Source organism: Propithecus coquereli, unplaced genomic scaffold, assembly GCF_000956105.1.
Source record: "Propithecus coquereli isolate 6110/MARCELLA unplaced genomic scaffold, Pcoq_1.0 Scaffold103, whole genome shotgun sequence".
Lineage (NCBI taxonomy): Eukaryota > Metazoa > Chordata > Mammalia > Primates > Indriidae > Propithecus > Propithecus coquereli.
The window spans coordinates 3643703-3657765 of record NW_012134192.1 but is presented as its reverse complement, the minus strand read 5'-3'; the positions used below and the strand labels follow the sequence as shown (position 1 = coordinate 3657765).

Below are 14063 nucleotides of genomic sequence, written 5' to 3'. Positions count from 1 at the left end.
CTCTAGCCTGGGCAACACAGTGAGACTCCATCTCAAAAAAAAAAAAAAGAGTATATTCTGGAACACTAATGATTCTTACGAATATATTTATCTCTCCAGTCTCAGCTGCAATAGCAGCAACAGGAAAATGGAACAGAAACAAACTCACAAGTCCTTAAGATAGGAAAATGGAAACTTTTCTGTTCAAGCTAAATGGCTAAAAAGAAACAAAGAAGGTCGGTGAATTGGCAGTTCAGTAAACTGGCCAGCTGGTGAATGGGCTTTTGGAGAATTGGCTGGTTCTCCTAGCAGTGAATCTTGGCTGTTTCACAATCTCCATCACCTGGGGTTGGTCACTTAACTGCCTTAATTTGAACTAGCATTGTGCTAATACGGTAGCCACTGGCCACCTGTGGCCTTTTAAGTTTAATCTAATTAAAATGAAATAAAATAAGAAATTCAGCTTCTTAGCCACACCAGCCACATTTTAAGTGCTGAACAGCCACACAGGATAAGTGGCCACCACAGTGGTCAGGCAAAGACCTTTCTATCGCTGCGGAAGGTTCTACTGGACAGAGCCACTGGGTGCTAAGGAGGCCCCCTCTTTACAGGTGCAGAAGCTGGAACCCCAAAGGAGTCACAGAGCGAAGACTGCAATTCAGGAGCGCGCTCTTACAAGGATGACTTCTCACCTTCCGTCTTTACAGTCGAAGATGGAAACGGAACCAGGTGAGTGCACAGGAGCGAGACAATCTTTGACACCCGGCAACACGGTGCTTTGGCTGAGAGCACACTAGCCGTCTCAAAAGTCCTGCCTCTCTTGTCTAACAAAACCGAGTGTCAAGAAATAACTAATATCTCAGACATACAAGTTCCACACTTTATTGGGTAAAAATTAACCTTCCAGTTTCCCCTGTACCGCGAAGGCCGGCGCTTCCGTGACCGTGAAGGAAAATCGATACTAATCGCTCATCCTCGCAGGGGGCCTGGCTCCCTGATGCAGCCCACGTCAGCAGCCGGACCAGCAAAGCCGGGCTGCTCAAAGCCCAGAGGACAGAAGGCAGCAATGCCTAATGGACGATCCGCAGAGCTGGCTTGATTTATATTTTATTCTAAACCAATTTAGGGTTGATGCAAAAGAAAGGAAAACATCTTTGAAGTTCTGAAAAGCAGGACTTCAAAGATGTTTTCCTTTCTTCTTCATCGAATCTCCTTTTTTTAGACTGCTTCCTGCATGTCTAAACAAAAAAGCATTTGTTGAGAGATTTCAGGTCCTGATTGACTTAAAAGAGGCTTTGAAATCAAGGGACAATTAAATTTACTTTTAGCTACACAGAAGAGGGCATGGTATTCCCTACTGTCAAGCATTGCGGGGAATCTATCCTCATAAAATTCTGCATTTCCTAAATTCAATTATAAACCCATTTTTTTCCCTGGGAGAGATACAGTTTTAATCACGTGGCCCAGCAAATACAATTATGGTTTAGATTTCTTTAAAAACTTTCCCTCTATAATATTCTAACAGCTTTATCATTAAGGTGCCCACCAAGTTTTACTTGTTTACTATTTCTCAGGGTTCAAGGAAGAATATAAGCTAAGAAGTCTCGTGCACAGCTCTGAGTGATAGGAAAAAAGGTTTGGCAGTTTGTTCCTGCCCTTGATTCTCGAACTTACCTGAAGAGCGGACTGTCACAGCACACGCAGTGATACATTCCTGCCTCCTCGTTGTTCAGGTAACTCCCGCTGAAAGGCTGAAAGTAAATTAGACCCGTCATGTTCAGTTTCTTATCCGACCAGCAGATGACAGAGCAGATGTGAATCCCAGAGAAGTCTCCAAACCAAGGAATTTCTGTACTAATTTGACCAAATGTAAATATCACCGGGGAGAAAACTATAAGGCAACCAGTGAGGCAGCCTGCAGCCTTGTTTACAGCCCGGGCCTTATTGTGCCCAATATTCAAATTATGACATTAATAATGCTTTGTATTTGTATAGCGCCTTTCATCCAAGAACTTCAAAGACAGTGAAAAAGCAAGAGAACAGAGTCTTGTCCTCTGCGATTGTGTAAAACTTCGGTCTCCATTTCAAAAGAGTTAATATTAATACAACAGGAATCGAGTCCACTAACGTACTTTGAAATCTCCAATTAAAGAGAGAATACAGATACATAAAAAGCATAGTTCAGTGAGATCGGGGTTGTGCCTTTAATATGCTTCACATGGTATTTAGGACACTGCACGTTTAATAAATGTTAAATAACGAGCCAGAGTCCCACAGTGCCTAGGATACTACTTAGATGAAATGACTACACTCATTGTGGCTTGAAGGGTTTGCAGGGCTTCAAAGGCATTATTCCAAGAGGAACACAAGGACACTTAAGGCAATGAGTCAGCTGAGTCAAGATTTTTTTAAATGTTATTTTGCAAACTGGATGTCACTTTTAAAAAAAAAAAAAAAAAGGCCATTTTGCCCAATTCCTATTGTCATCTCCTCTGTCTAAGAAAATTAAAGAAAAAGCAACCCTTATACAAGCTAACTATGAAGATCCACTGTCACGGTGCCTGGTGGCAAGCGCTATCCCATGTTACAGCTGGAGGAGACGCAAAAGCACAGAAAGGTTCGCCGAGTGCCAAAGCTGGCTCAGGAAATAACTGGACTCTTCTGCCCTCTCCGGATTCCCCAACTTCAAAACCTCACAGGCCGTACTTCCAAATTCCCTGTGCTAGTATTAACAGCACATTTCCAGTGAGCTGCGTAGCAAGACAATTCCAAATTAACCTACTGAGCCTACCATCTGGACACACTTAGATGTTTTCCCTCTTTAAAAACCCAAAACTCAACTGCAGAAATCCAAACAGTAGTGAGTTGGCCTTTTATGGCCTGTTCCATCGAATGCCTGATCCCAGCACGGGCGCTGATAGGCATGTACAATGAAGTGGGTTTCCCATCCACAGCCTGGGCTGAGGAGGCACACGTGCAAGAGGGCTGCCAGTCCCAAGGCTGGTCTAGAAAAGCCCATTTATAGGATCCAGACAGCCTGGTAAGAGTCAAAATACAGTTTCATCTTTGCAGCGGGCAGCTGGGCAGAGGAAGTTAACAGGGAACTAACTGCTGTCACAGCAAGTAAAAAATATAATCATACAAATAAGAATTCAAATGAAGAGGAATCTTTGGCCAATATACTTTAGGAAATGACACCTACCCGCTCCCTCCTTGCCTGGCTTCCTGATGTTTCCCTTCCCTGCTTGCCAATTTTATACAAGTCCTATCACTTCTTTAGGGTCAAGCTCAGCTTCTATCTCACTTTGTGTCCCAGCATTTCTGTATCCAGTGCTGCGCTGGGTATAATATTGCAGAGGTAATGGAAAAAACAACCCACAGTTCCTGCACTCGAAGAACTTGCCACCCAGATGGGAAGAGACAGGTGAGCTGACAGTTTACACCATATGGTGACAGCTGGACAGGGAGGGCATGCGGTCTGGTAGTGTTGTATCCTTCACTATGAAGGGAGTTTCCGCACCAGATATTGGATGAGATGGGGGGGTGGGCAGGGAGAGGGTCTTTTTTCCCCTTAACCTTTTATTACTATTATTTTTAAATACACAGCTGATGGATGTTTATTATGGAAAAATTTCAAAACACTAAGCTGGGTTTTGAAGGATGAGAAAGAGTTGATCAGATGAAGACACGGAAGAGCATTTCCAGCAGGCAGAACAGCGTGGCCAAGGCCACGTGTGGGAAGAAGGGGGAGGAGGGACAGACACTGTGCTGGGAAGGCAGGAGGGGCCAACCAGGTTAGCCCCGCCCAAGAGCTTAAACGCAGTCTTACCGGAAATGCAAAGCTACTGGAAACTTGTAAACTCGGTGTACGCCTGATCAGAGCTGGGTTTTATTAACATTTTTTTCTTTTTTTAAAATGTAATCTCGGTTAGTAGGAAACAGTAGGGCAGAGCTGGTTTTGAGAAAACTCATTTGACATGCAGGGGAAGAATGGATTGGAGAGGGGGCAAGAAGCCACTGGGGGCAGAGAGCAACCCGATGTCCGTCACTCCAGAGGGCCTCGTGACTGCTCCTGCCCAGGCAGAGCAGTGTAAACAAGAGTCAGGAATAATCTAGAAGAAAGAACTGAAATGACTGGCTGCAGAGAGGGGGCCAGGGTCAGAGAAGAGTGACAGTCGAGATTCCCCTGGGATGTCAAGGCCTGTCTGGACCAATGGCAGTTCACCCTTTGGGGATCTTGTCAGTCCAACACACCTGCTGGAAACAGACGACACATTCACAATGGACGACTGCAGATAATTTCATGTGGGGCCATTACAGAGTGGGGACAGGACCAATGGAAACCAACATAGGACCCCCACTAGGCCTGTGGGACAAAGGAAGGGAGGGGGCTGCCACCTGCAGCAGAGGAACACAGCCACTGCCAACCTGCAGCCCCACAGAGAGGCCCCCGGGCCCCAGTGATTTCTCCATCCTACCCTTTGACCTCGCTGGGCCTCCTGCTGTCTAAACTAAATCAGCAGCCAGAGGGACAGGGAGCTGGTGGTCACTTCCCAGAGCTCAGAGCAGGGAGAAGCCCATGGACAGTGGTCTGGGGGGCAGACAGAGAATGACCTGCATAAAACCTCCCTTCTGTTGATACTGGACTTTCAGTTACTGATCAACCAAGCTGTAAATTTTTTCACTGGTCTAGCAGAGTGCTGCCAACACTACTGTTTCAGGATAAAAAACACGTGTAACTGAATTTTAATTGGGAGTCACCAAAGAGAAGTCTTTGATGTTTTATTTCTCCTCTCTTAGCCTAATGAAGCAAACTAAGCCTTATAGTTCCATAATATTCTAAAAAGTTAAATGTGGAAATGAATCAGCGGGATGGGATTTATAACATTAGTTAAAATAATGGAAGATGCTCATTTTGTAAAATAGCCAAATGCACAGAGTATATTGCACCATCTGTTCAAGAAGCGCACAGATTTATTCTCCTAAACATCTGGCAGCTCATCTCTAGGCCCTGTGTATACACCAAACCCTGCCTTGCTCTGTACCTGGGAATTAGGGCTGCCTTAGAATATTCTAGGAATGCATGTAACTGTTCACAGGCTATCACGTGAGGCTCCTTTGTGCTACCTACAATAACAGCTAATGTAGTCTTTCTCCCAGTGAAGACTTTATTAAAATCTCACCCACAGGAAGTTTTAAAAAAGACCAGCATTTCACCATACTCTATTGGGATGTGCTGGTCTGTCCGATGACTTTAGCATCAGAGAAACTGAGGGTGAGACCATGATTATAAGGCCTCGGACACACAGATAGCCACCTGAAGTCTGCAGGTACTGACAAAGGAAAAATACAATGTTGCAAAACCACTGTGCTGTGGTCCACTCTGTGGGATCGGCCTCACAGATGAAAATGTCTAGTAACAAAGTTCAAGAGCTAAATTCTAGGGGCTCTATTTGGGTTTAAGACAGAATCCTTGTTAAGAAATGCAACACTGTAAAAAAATGGTGTTATAAGGAGGACCCACCAAGCCTTTTTCTCTCCAGAGATGACAGAAAGCTGAGATTGCTGAATGCAATTGATTTTCCAAGTTGATTTTCCACAGCCAGGCAGCACGTTAGGTGCCAGGGGATAACAGAGCCATGGCAGATGCTATGAAGGGTGAGTGCTGGTAAAGCAAACCTCGCTCGGGGCTGGGAAGAGGCTTCCCTGAGAAAGTGGGACTTGGGCTGAGCTACAGCGTGTGAATTAACCGTAGGTGTGAATTAACCAGAAGGAAAGGCGATAGGAAAGAGGAAGGAATGTGGGGTGCGAGAGCCTTAGAAGAGGTGGGAGTCCAGGGTGTGGGAGAGCTGGAGGGACATGTGGCCAAAGTGGGATTTCAGGATAGGGTGGGAGGCAGAGGCCAGAGCCTTTAGGACCTTATTAGCCATTTAATACTTTTCTTTCTCCTTGAAAGCAGTGAGCAGCCACTGAAGGGTTCTGGGCTGGGTAGTGATGTGGTCACATTCGTGTTTTCCAAAGGCCTCTTTGGCTGTGTGTGGACAACGGGTCGGCAGGAGCAAGGCTGGCCGGGTGCAGGGGAGGTGAGCGGGCCCAGCGGAGAGGTGAGAGCAGCAGAGGGAAATGAAATGACTGGGAGGTTACTTAGGAGGCAGAACAGAGGCCATGGCGGTGGCCATGTGTCCAGGGGGAAGTTTCGGGTTTCTATACCTTGATTGGTATCATCGCCCTGAGAAGGCGATGGATCAGGAGGAAGACCAGATCTGGGCGCGGGTGGCCAGGAGTGAGGTTTTGTAGACGGATTATTCCAATTTCCCCCTCACTCCCAACACATCTAATCAGAAAGCTGTAAACCAGTTGAACTTACCGGTTCTGTTCCTTTCTCTCTCGTGACGTAGAATTGCTCTGGGGTCAGTTTCTTTTGCCATTCGCTTTTGGTGAGAGACGGCTCATGCTTTGTGGGAGACCCTGTATTGTTAAATAGGAATTTTTTTTATTAAAACAAAAAGGCACGACGAACTTTTCTTCCTTGACCTTGCTCCTAAAGCTCACTGTCAACCAATGGAATAGTCCAACCCCTCCTTCTCTCTCCCACTGCTTCATTTTTCACAGGGACCAGAAATCTCAGGTACAAAAGGCCTTCATTGACTATTTAATTTAATAAGAAATTACTAATAAGTAGAGAGCTGCTTTTCTAGTCCTCCTGGGGCACAGAAGCGAAAGAGGCAGCTGATATAGGAAATCACGCAGAAGAAATTCCCCCCAGGTGCCTTGGGGGAAACTGATCCTCTTTCCTGACTACTTTAGAGCAGCAGCTCCCAGCAGGACGCAGCTGGGGGTAGTTGAGGGACTGGCTAGAAAAGAACCTGGAGCTAGTGAGTTATTAAACTCGTCTCCCTTGCTGGTTTATAAAGATATCTCCGGTTTTGTTCGTCAAGGGACGTCTTTATTAGAAAAATCCTGCATGGAAAAGAAGGAGAGACCCCTACAGCATATATTCCTGCAAGGGAAGCAGCAATACCATAGTTTATTATTATGCTTCATGGTTTCTGTCCACATTTTGTATCCCTTTTTTTCTACTCCCTTTGGCTTCTATATTACTAGTTTTTATCTGGGTGAGTGTAAACAAACTAGAACAATATTGTCTTTCGCCAAGGAGTAGGGAGCCCAGGCTATACAATAAATGTTTTTAATCAGCCAACATTAAGAATTTGAAAGGATTTTATAATCTATCCAACTCTTCAATTTACAAATGAGAAAATCGGGGCTCAAAAAGTTTATTTAATCTGACCATGGCATTGAAAATGAAATGTTAAAGGCCTGTGATGTCAGCAGCCATATATCAAACACATCAGAAATTATGGTTGAAATTCATTTTTGGTTACAAAAGAAAAGTCCTAAATAATACTTCAGCAAGAAAAGAGTTATCTTCATCACCAGTTTGTAATACCGCACAACATGGTATTTTCAGTGTTGTATACTGTTTATGATTGTTTACATTCTATTAAAAGTTTTTCTTAACTGTTAAACATATTAAAAGTTGTCTTTTCTTAAACATAATTTTTATATGGCTACAGGGATTTCTCTTTACTATAGAAATGCACCTCCGCCTCTGAAATTTTCCTATGCAAATACACCACCGTTAACACACGATTTTTCAGGAACTCATCACTTTGGGAGCAAAGCAAAATGTATTTATGTGACAATTTTTCCTGCTCAGTGGCCTGCAGCGTTATCATGCAGAATGCCAAGTAATAAATGGAGAAGGAAGTACAGAATTTTAAAAATCACCATTTCTGCAACCACCAAAATAATAACTGATTCAAGCAAGAGTCATCAGGGGATTCTAAGACCCCCGGGTGAAAGACTATTGGGGAACAGAACAGTCACACCTTCTCAAAATATGTCCCAAAGGTTATTAATTACAAAGAAGAAAACATGCCTTTACAATGGGGAAATCCAGAAGTCTCCACCTTACCCAAGTAAGCAAAGTTAATGTCACCAATAGTGAGACAAGTGACATCCCGTCCTCCTGATGTGATGTGCTGAGGACAGACCATGATCAGTAGAGTTTTCCTGCCAAAAATGTTAAATCTGTGTCTAATCATGAAGAAACGACCACATAAGCGAAAATTGAGGGAAATTCTGCAAAACAACTACCCTCCGCAACTACATACAATGTGAATTCTGGATCCCAGGAGGAAAAAAATATAGCTTAAAAAGACATTATTGGTATATTAGGGAAATTTGCATATGAACTCTTTATTAGACAAGGACGTTCAATTTCCGGAGTAGGAAAACTGTCTTGTGATTCTTGCAGGGAAAAAAAATCTTTGGTCTTAGGAGACATGCTGAAATATTTAAAGGTAAAGTGTCACGATGACACTGACTCTCAAAAGGTTCAGCAAGATAAATATGTAGATAAGGGTGTGTGTGCTTGTGGCGCACGCGTGCATCTCAGTGGTAGGGAAAGAGGTCGGGGAAGGGCGCCTGACTCCACCAGGGAACTTCAGCTCTGTGGGATTCTTCCCAACAACCAGCCATCCCAGTTCAACCATGAGGCAAAACATCAAGCCAGCCCAGACTGACAGACAGTCTACTAAGTACCTGACCAGTACTCCTCAAAACTATCAAGGCCATGAAAAACGAGGAAAGATAGAAAAGCTGTTGTCACCAACCAGAGAATAAGGAGACATGGTGACAATGCAATGTGGACCCCAGGATTGGATGTGGGACAGAAAGAGGACATTAATGAAGAATCTGGTGAAATCCGAACAAAGGCTGGAGTTCGGTTCACAATAATGTACCAGTGTCAGTTTCTCAGCGTAGACAAATGTCCCAACGCTATAAGAAGTTAACCAGGTGGAAAGCTGGGGTGAGGGGATTGGGAACCCTCTGTACTCTGTTTACATGTCTGTAAATTTAAAGTGATTCTGAAATAAGAAAGCTTTTTTTAAAAATTATCTTCTCCATGTCTATCCCTTAACCACTAAGCACTACTGGAGAAAATCCTCAGACTAGGGAGAGAGTTGTCGTCCTAAATACAAAGTTACCAATCTCTTCCAGCATGTGAGGCCAAGGAAAACAAACAACAATAAAAACAAAAACACCAAGTTACTAATCTCCCTGGGGTCTCAAAGAACCTCAGTGATTACTGTTTCCTTCTCGTTCCTCCTCCACAATGGATATTCAAACCTTTTCTATCCTCTGCAAACTGCCGTCTCTACCACCTCCCACCTTCCTCTCAACAGATGATTTCACTTTTCAGAAATCAAACGCTACCACAAAAGAAATCCCTCAACTTTGTGCTACCAAACCATCACATTTTCCTGTACCCGCACCCACCCTTCCTCCTTCCACCTGGTCCCAGTGAAACAAGTGACCAAGTCCTCCTGGCCACGTTTTGTTTTTTTTTTTCCCCACCTCTGCTCAGGATCCCCTCTCTTTTGGCCTAAGGACCAAGATCCATACATTGTCCCCCTTTCGCCTGAATTATCGACTTCTCACGCTCCACTGGCCCTGCCACCTGCATGTAGACTTCCTCACCTCTCTGTCACTCCTCAAAAGGTTGGCATCTACCCCATGACTGCACGGAACCTGTGAAGAGAGCTCACTAACGACACTCTTCTTAGTAAAACCAATGAACGCGTCATCCCTACCTTCGTGGCTCCGGCAGTGTTTGGCACTATGGGCATTCTCTCTCTTCTGTGGTACATTCCATTCCCTTGGCTCTGTGACATCAAATTCCCTCTGTTCTGCAGTCACGCCCTCCCAGGGTTCTCTCTCTCTCTCTCTCCTTCCTCCAGCCATTCCCTGAATAACGGTGTCCTTCAGGGGCGTCTACCTGTCCTAGGCTTTCTTCTCTCATCACTCTGCACCTGCCGCCTGGGTGATTTTACCCACTTAGTAGCTCACAGTACCACCTACATGATGGGGACTCCCAAATCTATTTTCCCTCCACCCTAGAGCTCTCTGCTGAGCTCCAGACTCACACATCATTGCCACCCGGATATTTCCACTTGGCTGTCCCATCTCCAACTACACACAGAATAACCTCGTGTATCTCCCTGCCACACCCAAATCTGCTCTTCCTCCTGTGTGCTCAGGTTCATCGACTCCGTGTTTCAGCCAGAAACCCAGGCTATCGTCCACGACTCTTCCCCATGGCTTCTTTTTTTTTTAGCTTGGTCTTTCTGCGTTATCCAGGCTGGAGTGCAGCAGCTGTTCGCAGGCACAATCACAGCTCACTGCAGCCTCGAACTCCTGGGCTCAAATGATCCTCCCCCCTCAGCCTCCCAAGGAGCTGGGACTACAGGCACGCACTACTGTGCCCAGCCCTAATGTTTTCTTTATAGTTTAAAATGTATAATTAATATTTAAAGTGTTAAAGAATTACTTCATCCAAATTCAACACAAAAACACATTTTTCATGGCTCTTTTAGTCCTTATCTATGTGTGCCTTTTACACTATCATTGATGTGTATGAAAGGCTTAGCGGGCAGGTAACAATGTTCAGACTAGCTCTTGTTCAAGCACCGATTATGGAACATTTAGCTGCAAATCTGCCAGCCTAGAAGACTCGGGCAAGGGCAGACAGACTCTGCTTGGATGGCAAAATGACAAATGCTCAGTTGGGTGTGCTCAGGTCAGGATACATGTGGTCTGTGTCACTCTAAGAGGTTTCTTTGACCTGGGTGTTAGGGACTGAATTGTGAACCCTCCCCTCCTTAATCCTCAGTGCCTTAGAATGTGACTGCATTTGGAGACAGGGCCTTTAAAGAGATGACTGTGTTAAAATGAGGCCATTCAGAGGGGTCCCTAATCCATTAAGACTGGTGTCATCATAAGAAGAGGGAGAGACATCAGGGATGAGCCTGCACAGAGAAAAGGCCACATGAAGACAGAGCAAGAAGGTGACCATCCCCAAGCCAAGGAGAGAGGCCTCCGGAGAAACCAACCCCGAGGCCCCTTGAACTTCCAGCCTCCAGAACTGTACAAAATGAAATGTCCATCATTTAAGCCACCTGGTCTGTAGCCTCAATATACCAGCCCTAGCAAACAAATATGATGGGGCTTTAGGAAACAGCCAAAGTCTAAATGAAAACTGCATTGAAAGTAAATTCCATGCAGTTTTATCAAAGGGCAATTTAGGCACATGTACATAAAGCACACGATGAGGTCTCTCATCCGGGAATGAGTAAAGTCCTCTTGGCACCAGTGCCTAGAGAGAGGTTGCAACACTGTTTCTTGCCCTTTTATGTGTGTGTGTGCACGTGTTTTCTGTCCTCTGTACCATGTGTTGGTCCTTTGGGGACCACATGTTTTCCAGATTCCCTCTTGTTGTCTTTTTCAGAGTCTCTTGTTAACTAACCACAAAGTTTAGCTGAAGCTGCTATTATACTAGACAGCTATCCAGCTTTACCGTGAATTATGCTCTGGGTTTCTTTGTGCTGTGATTTGCACAGGCCATGTACCTTCTTGGTCATAAGATCTATGGGGTGGCCCTCAATTTTCTCATCCCTCAGGAAACCCATTCTCGGACACACTGGCTGCCTCCTTTGGCCTTTGTGGCTATAGTTGTTGCCCCATTGCCACACACAAGCCAGACTTATTTCCATAAGTACCTGTCATACCTAACGGAACCCACTAAGAGCTGGTATACAAAGAACCCCCAGCCCACTCTAACCTGCAGTGGTGGCTCCCACCACAGTGCCTGGACTGTTTTAACCTTATGCCCGGGATGGTTTCCTACCAGAGTCATCTCTAGAGAATGTTTTCCTGAAGCAACGGTTTTCTCCAGGCCATTTCCTTTTTCTTTCAATTTGCTCTTTGTCAATCTGGATGACAAAAATCAATCATGGGGGCCTCGCCTCTGAGCACTTCAGAGATCTCAGCCCTGGAGAACGCTCCTGTACCATTTCAATATCTTCTCATTTCCCCCAATTTCTCTCTCTCTACCTCAACCCTTCCTAAGCCCATGAGGTTAGTTAAAATGTCGCTACATTTTTGTCCTTTTCATAATTATCTGTGTAAATTATAACTAACATTTATTGTGTGCTTGCTAAATGCCAAGCATTATGACAAAGCACTTAATTTTTAAAATAAATTTACTCTGTCCAACCCTACTCTTATCATTATCCTTATTTTATAGAAGAACAAAAAAACCCCTGAGGTTTAAGTTTACCAAGCTAAGAAACTGTCCAAAGATACCTGTGAACTGAATATTTGTGTTCTCTGTATGGTTCCCATCCCCAAATCCATATGTTGAAGCCCTAACCCTCAGTGTGATGGTATTTGGAGGTGGGGTCTTCGGGAGGTGATGAGGTTTAGATTAGGACATGGGGATGGGGCTCTTATGGAGGATTAATGTCCTTATAAGAAGGGACCCAAGAGCTCATTCTCTCCATGTGAACACACGGGGAGAAGGCGTCCATCTGCAAGCCAGGAAGTGGGCCCACACCAGGAATGGGATCTGTTGTTACCTTGATCTTGGATTTCCCAGCCTCCACAACTGTGAGAAAAATGTCTGTTGCTTCAGCTACTCCATCTATGGTACTGTGTAATAGCCTGAGCTCACAGAGTCAGTAAGTGAAGGAACGTCAAGACTCAAATTCCCACCCTTTGACGTCCAAGCCCTTCACCACGACCTATTACCTGTTTATCATTTTTAATGGATGCCTAATGGTTCGTTGAATTGAACGTTCATGATTTACTTAAGTATGTCTTAACAGATTTGGGTTCTAGCCAGTTTCCCGTTCTCAAGAGTGGTGTTGTTAAAAACATCTTTGCACATACAGCTTTCTTTGTTCTTCTTTTGAATTATTTCCTTTGAATAAATTCCCAGGAGGGGTGTCTGATAAGTTACACAGCTCCTGCTATGTACTGGTGTCTGGCCAAATTTTAATGTTGCTGAAGAACTTCAGATCCCAGGGCAATTCATTAGGCTGCTTCCGACAGCACCTCGTACAACCAGGAAGTTTCCACAAAAACCCCTTTGCCGTCAAAGGCAGATGAGGAGAGCTCCAGCCTGCAACTGTGATTTGTTTCCATCACCTGTGGTTCTCAGCCAAAAACAGTGCTGGACACACAGTGGCTCCAAAACCATCATCAGACTGGCTGACTAGAGATACCAGGGGTTAGGAAGGCCGTAACGGGAAGTCGTTTATCTACTTATTTCTTCAACACTACATTTTAGAAACTTCAGGGCATAAACAGAGTTCCAAACAAAGGAACCTTTCCATAAGTTAGGTGTCTCCACGTGTCTTCGATGGACACACATAAAATTAGATTCAAAGGTGGGCCAGTCGGGCGACAGCCCAGGAAGCCAATCCACGGGGCACCAGGTCACCCCGACACAGATCTGAAATGCAGCGCTGGTGGATGCAGGTGTCCCCCTGCGAGGCCTTCCTAACGGCGACGTGTAAATGTTCACCACAATCCAAGAGGGAGCAAAGGGCACTGGGCAGGAAACACACGCACCCTTGCCCTTGGTCCATCTCGCGGCCATTAACGGTGCCAGTGCAAGGAGCGAACAGAGGATTGGCCGGGTCTCCCTGGGTCCTAGCTGGACACAGGGAACTCCGGCAGGGCAGGAAACACCCAGCCACGCGGATCTGAACTGCCCGCTGCCCAGACGCGCGGAGGAAGCTCGCAGGACTGGCAGGAGCGGCGGATACAGGGGACAGACGGGCCCTGGATAAGCGTCAGCGGCCCCTGACCCCCCCCCAAAAATGTGTGTACATTCGGGTGGAGAATTTGTACTTTCCTCGGACCCTCACAGGGGTCAGTGTGTCCCCCCGAAAGGTTACAGGGAGAGGACGGGGCGCACGGAGGGAGGCTCGGAGAGGCGAAGCGCCCGGCCTAGACCCGCGCCCGGGACGTGACAGCGAAAGCCGGGAGGCGGCGGGGCCTGCGAGGCCCGCGTCCTACCTGCGTCCCCGCGTCCGGCCCCCGCACCGGGCCCGCAGCCGTCCGCTCGGCCCCACATGGCCCGCCGCGGCGCCTCTCGGAGCAGCAGGCGCGGAAGTGCTCTGAGGAGACTCGCCATGGCGCCGCCCCGCCCACGCCCCTCCCCCATCCTCCCG

General features: G+C 45.9%; 1 protein-coding gene across 1 annotated transcript in view; it reads right to left on the bottom strand.

Moving 5' to 3' along the window:
* MSRB2 (methionine sulfoxide reductase B2) overlaps nucleotides 1–14027 on the bottom strand; it is a 20476-nt gene extending 6449 nt beyond the window's left edge. The window contains exons 1-3 of the mRNA XM_012644185.1: nucleotides 13909–14027; nucleotides 6347–6447; nucleotides 1654–1730 (exon numbers count right to left, since the gene is read on the bottom strand). Coding sequence (XP_012499639.1) covers nucleotides 1654–1730; nucleotides 6347–6447; nucleotides 13909–14026 — 296 coding nt within the window. The 5' untranslated portion in view covers nucleotide 14027. The remainder of the gene's footprint in view (nucleotides 1–1653; nucleotides 1731–6346; nucleotides 6448–13908) is intronic.
* Between the last annotated feature and the right edge of the window lie 36 nt (nucleotides 14028–14063).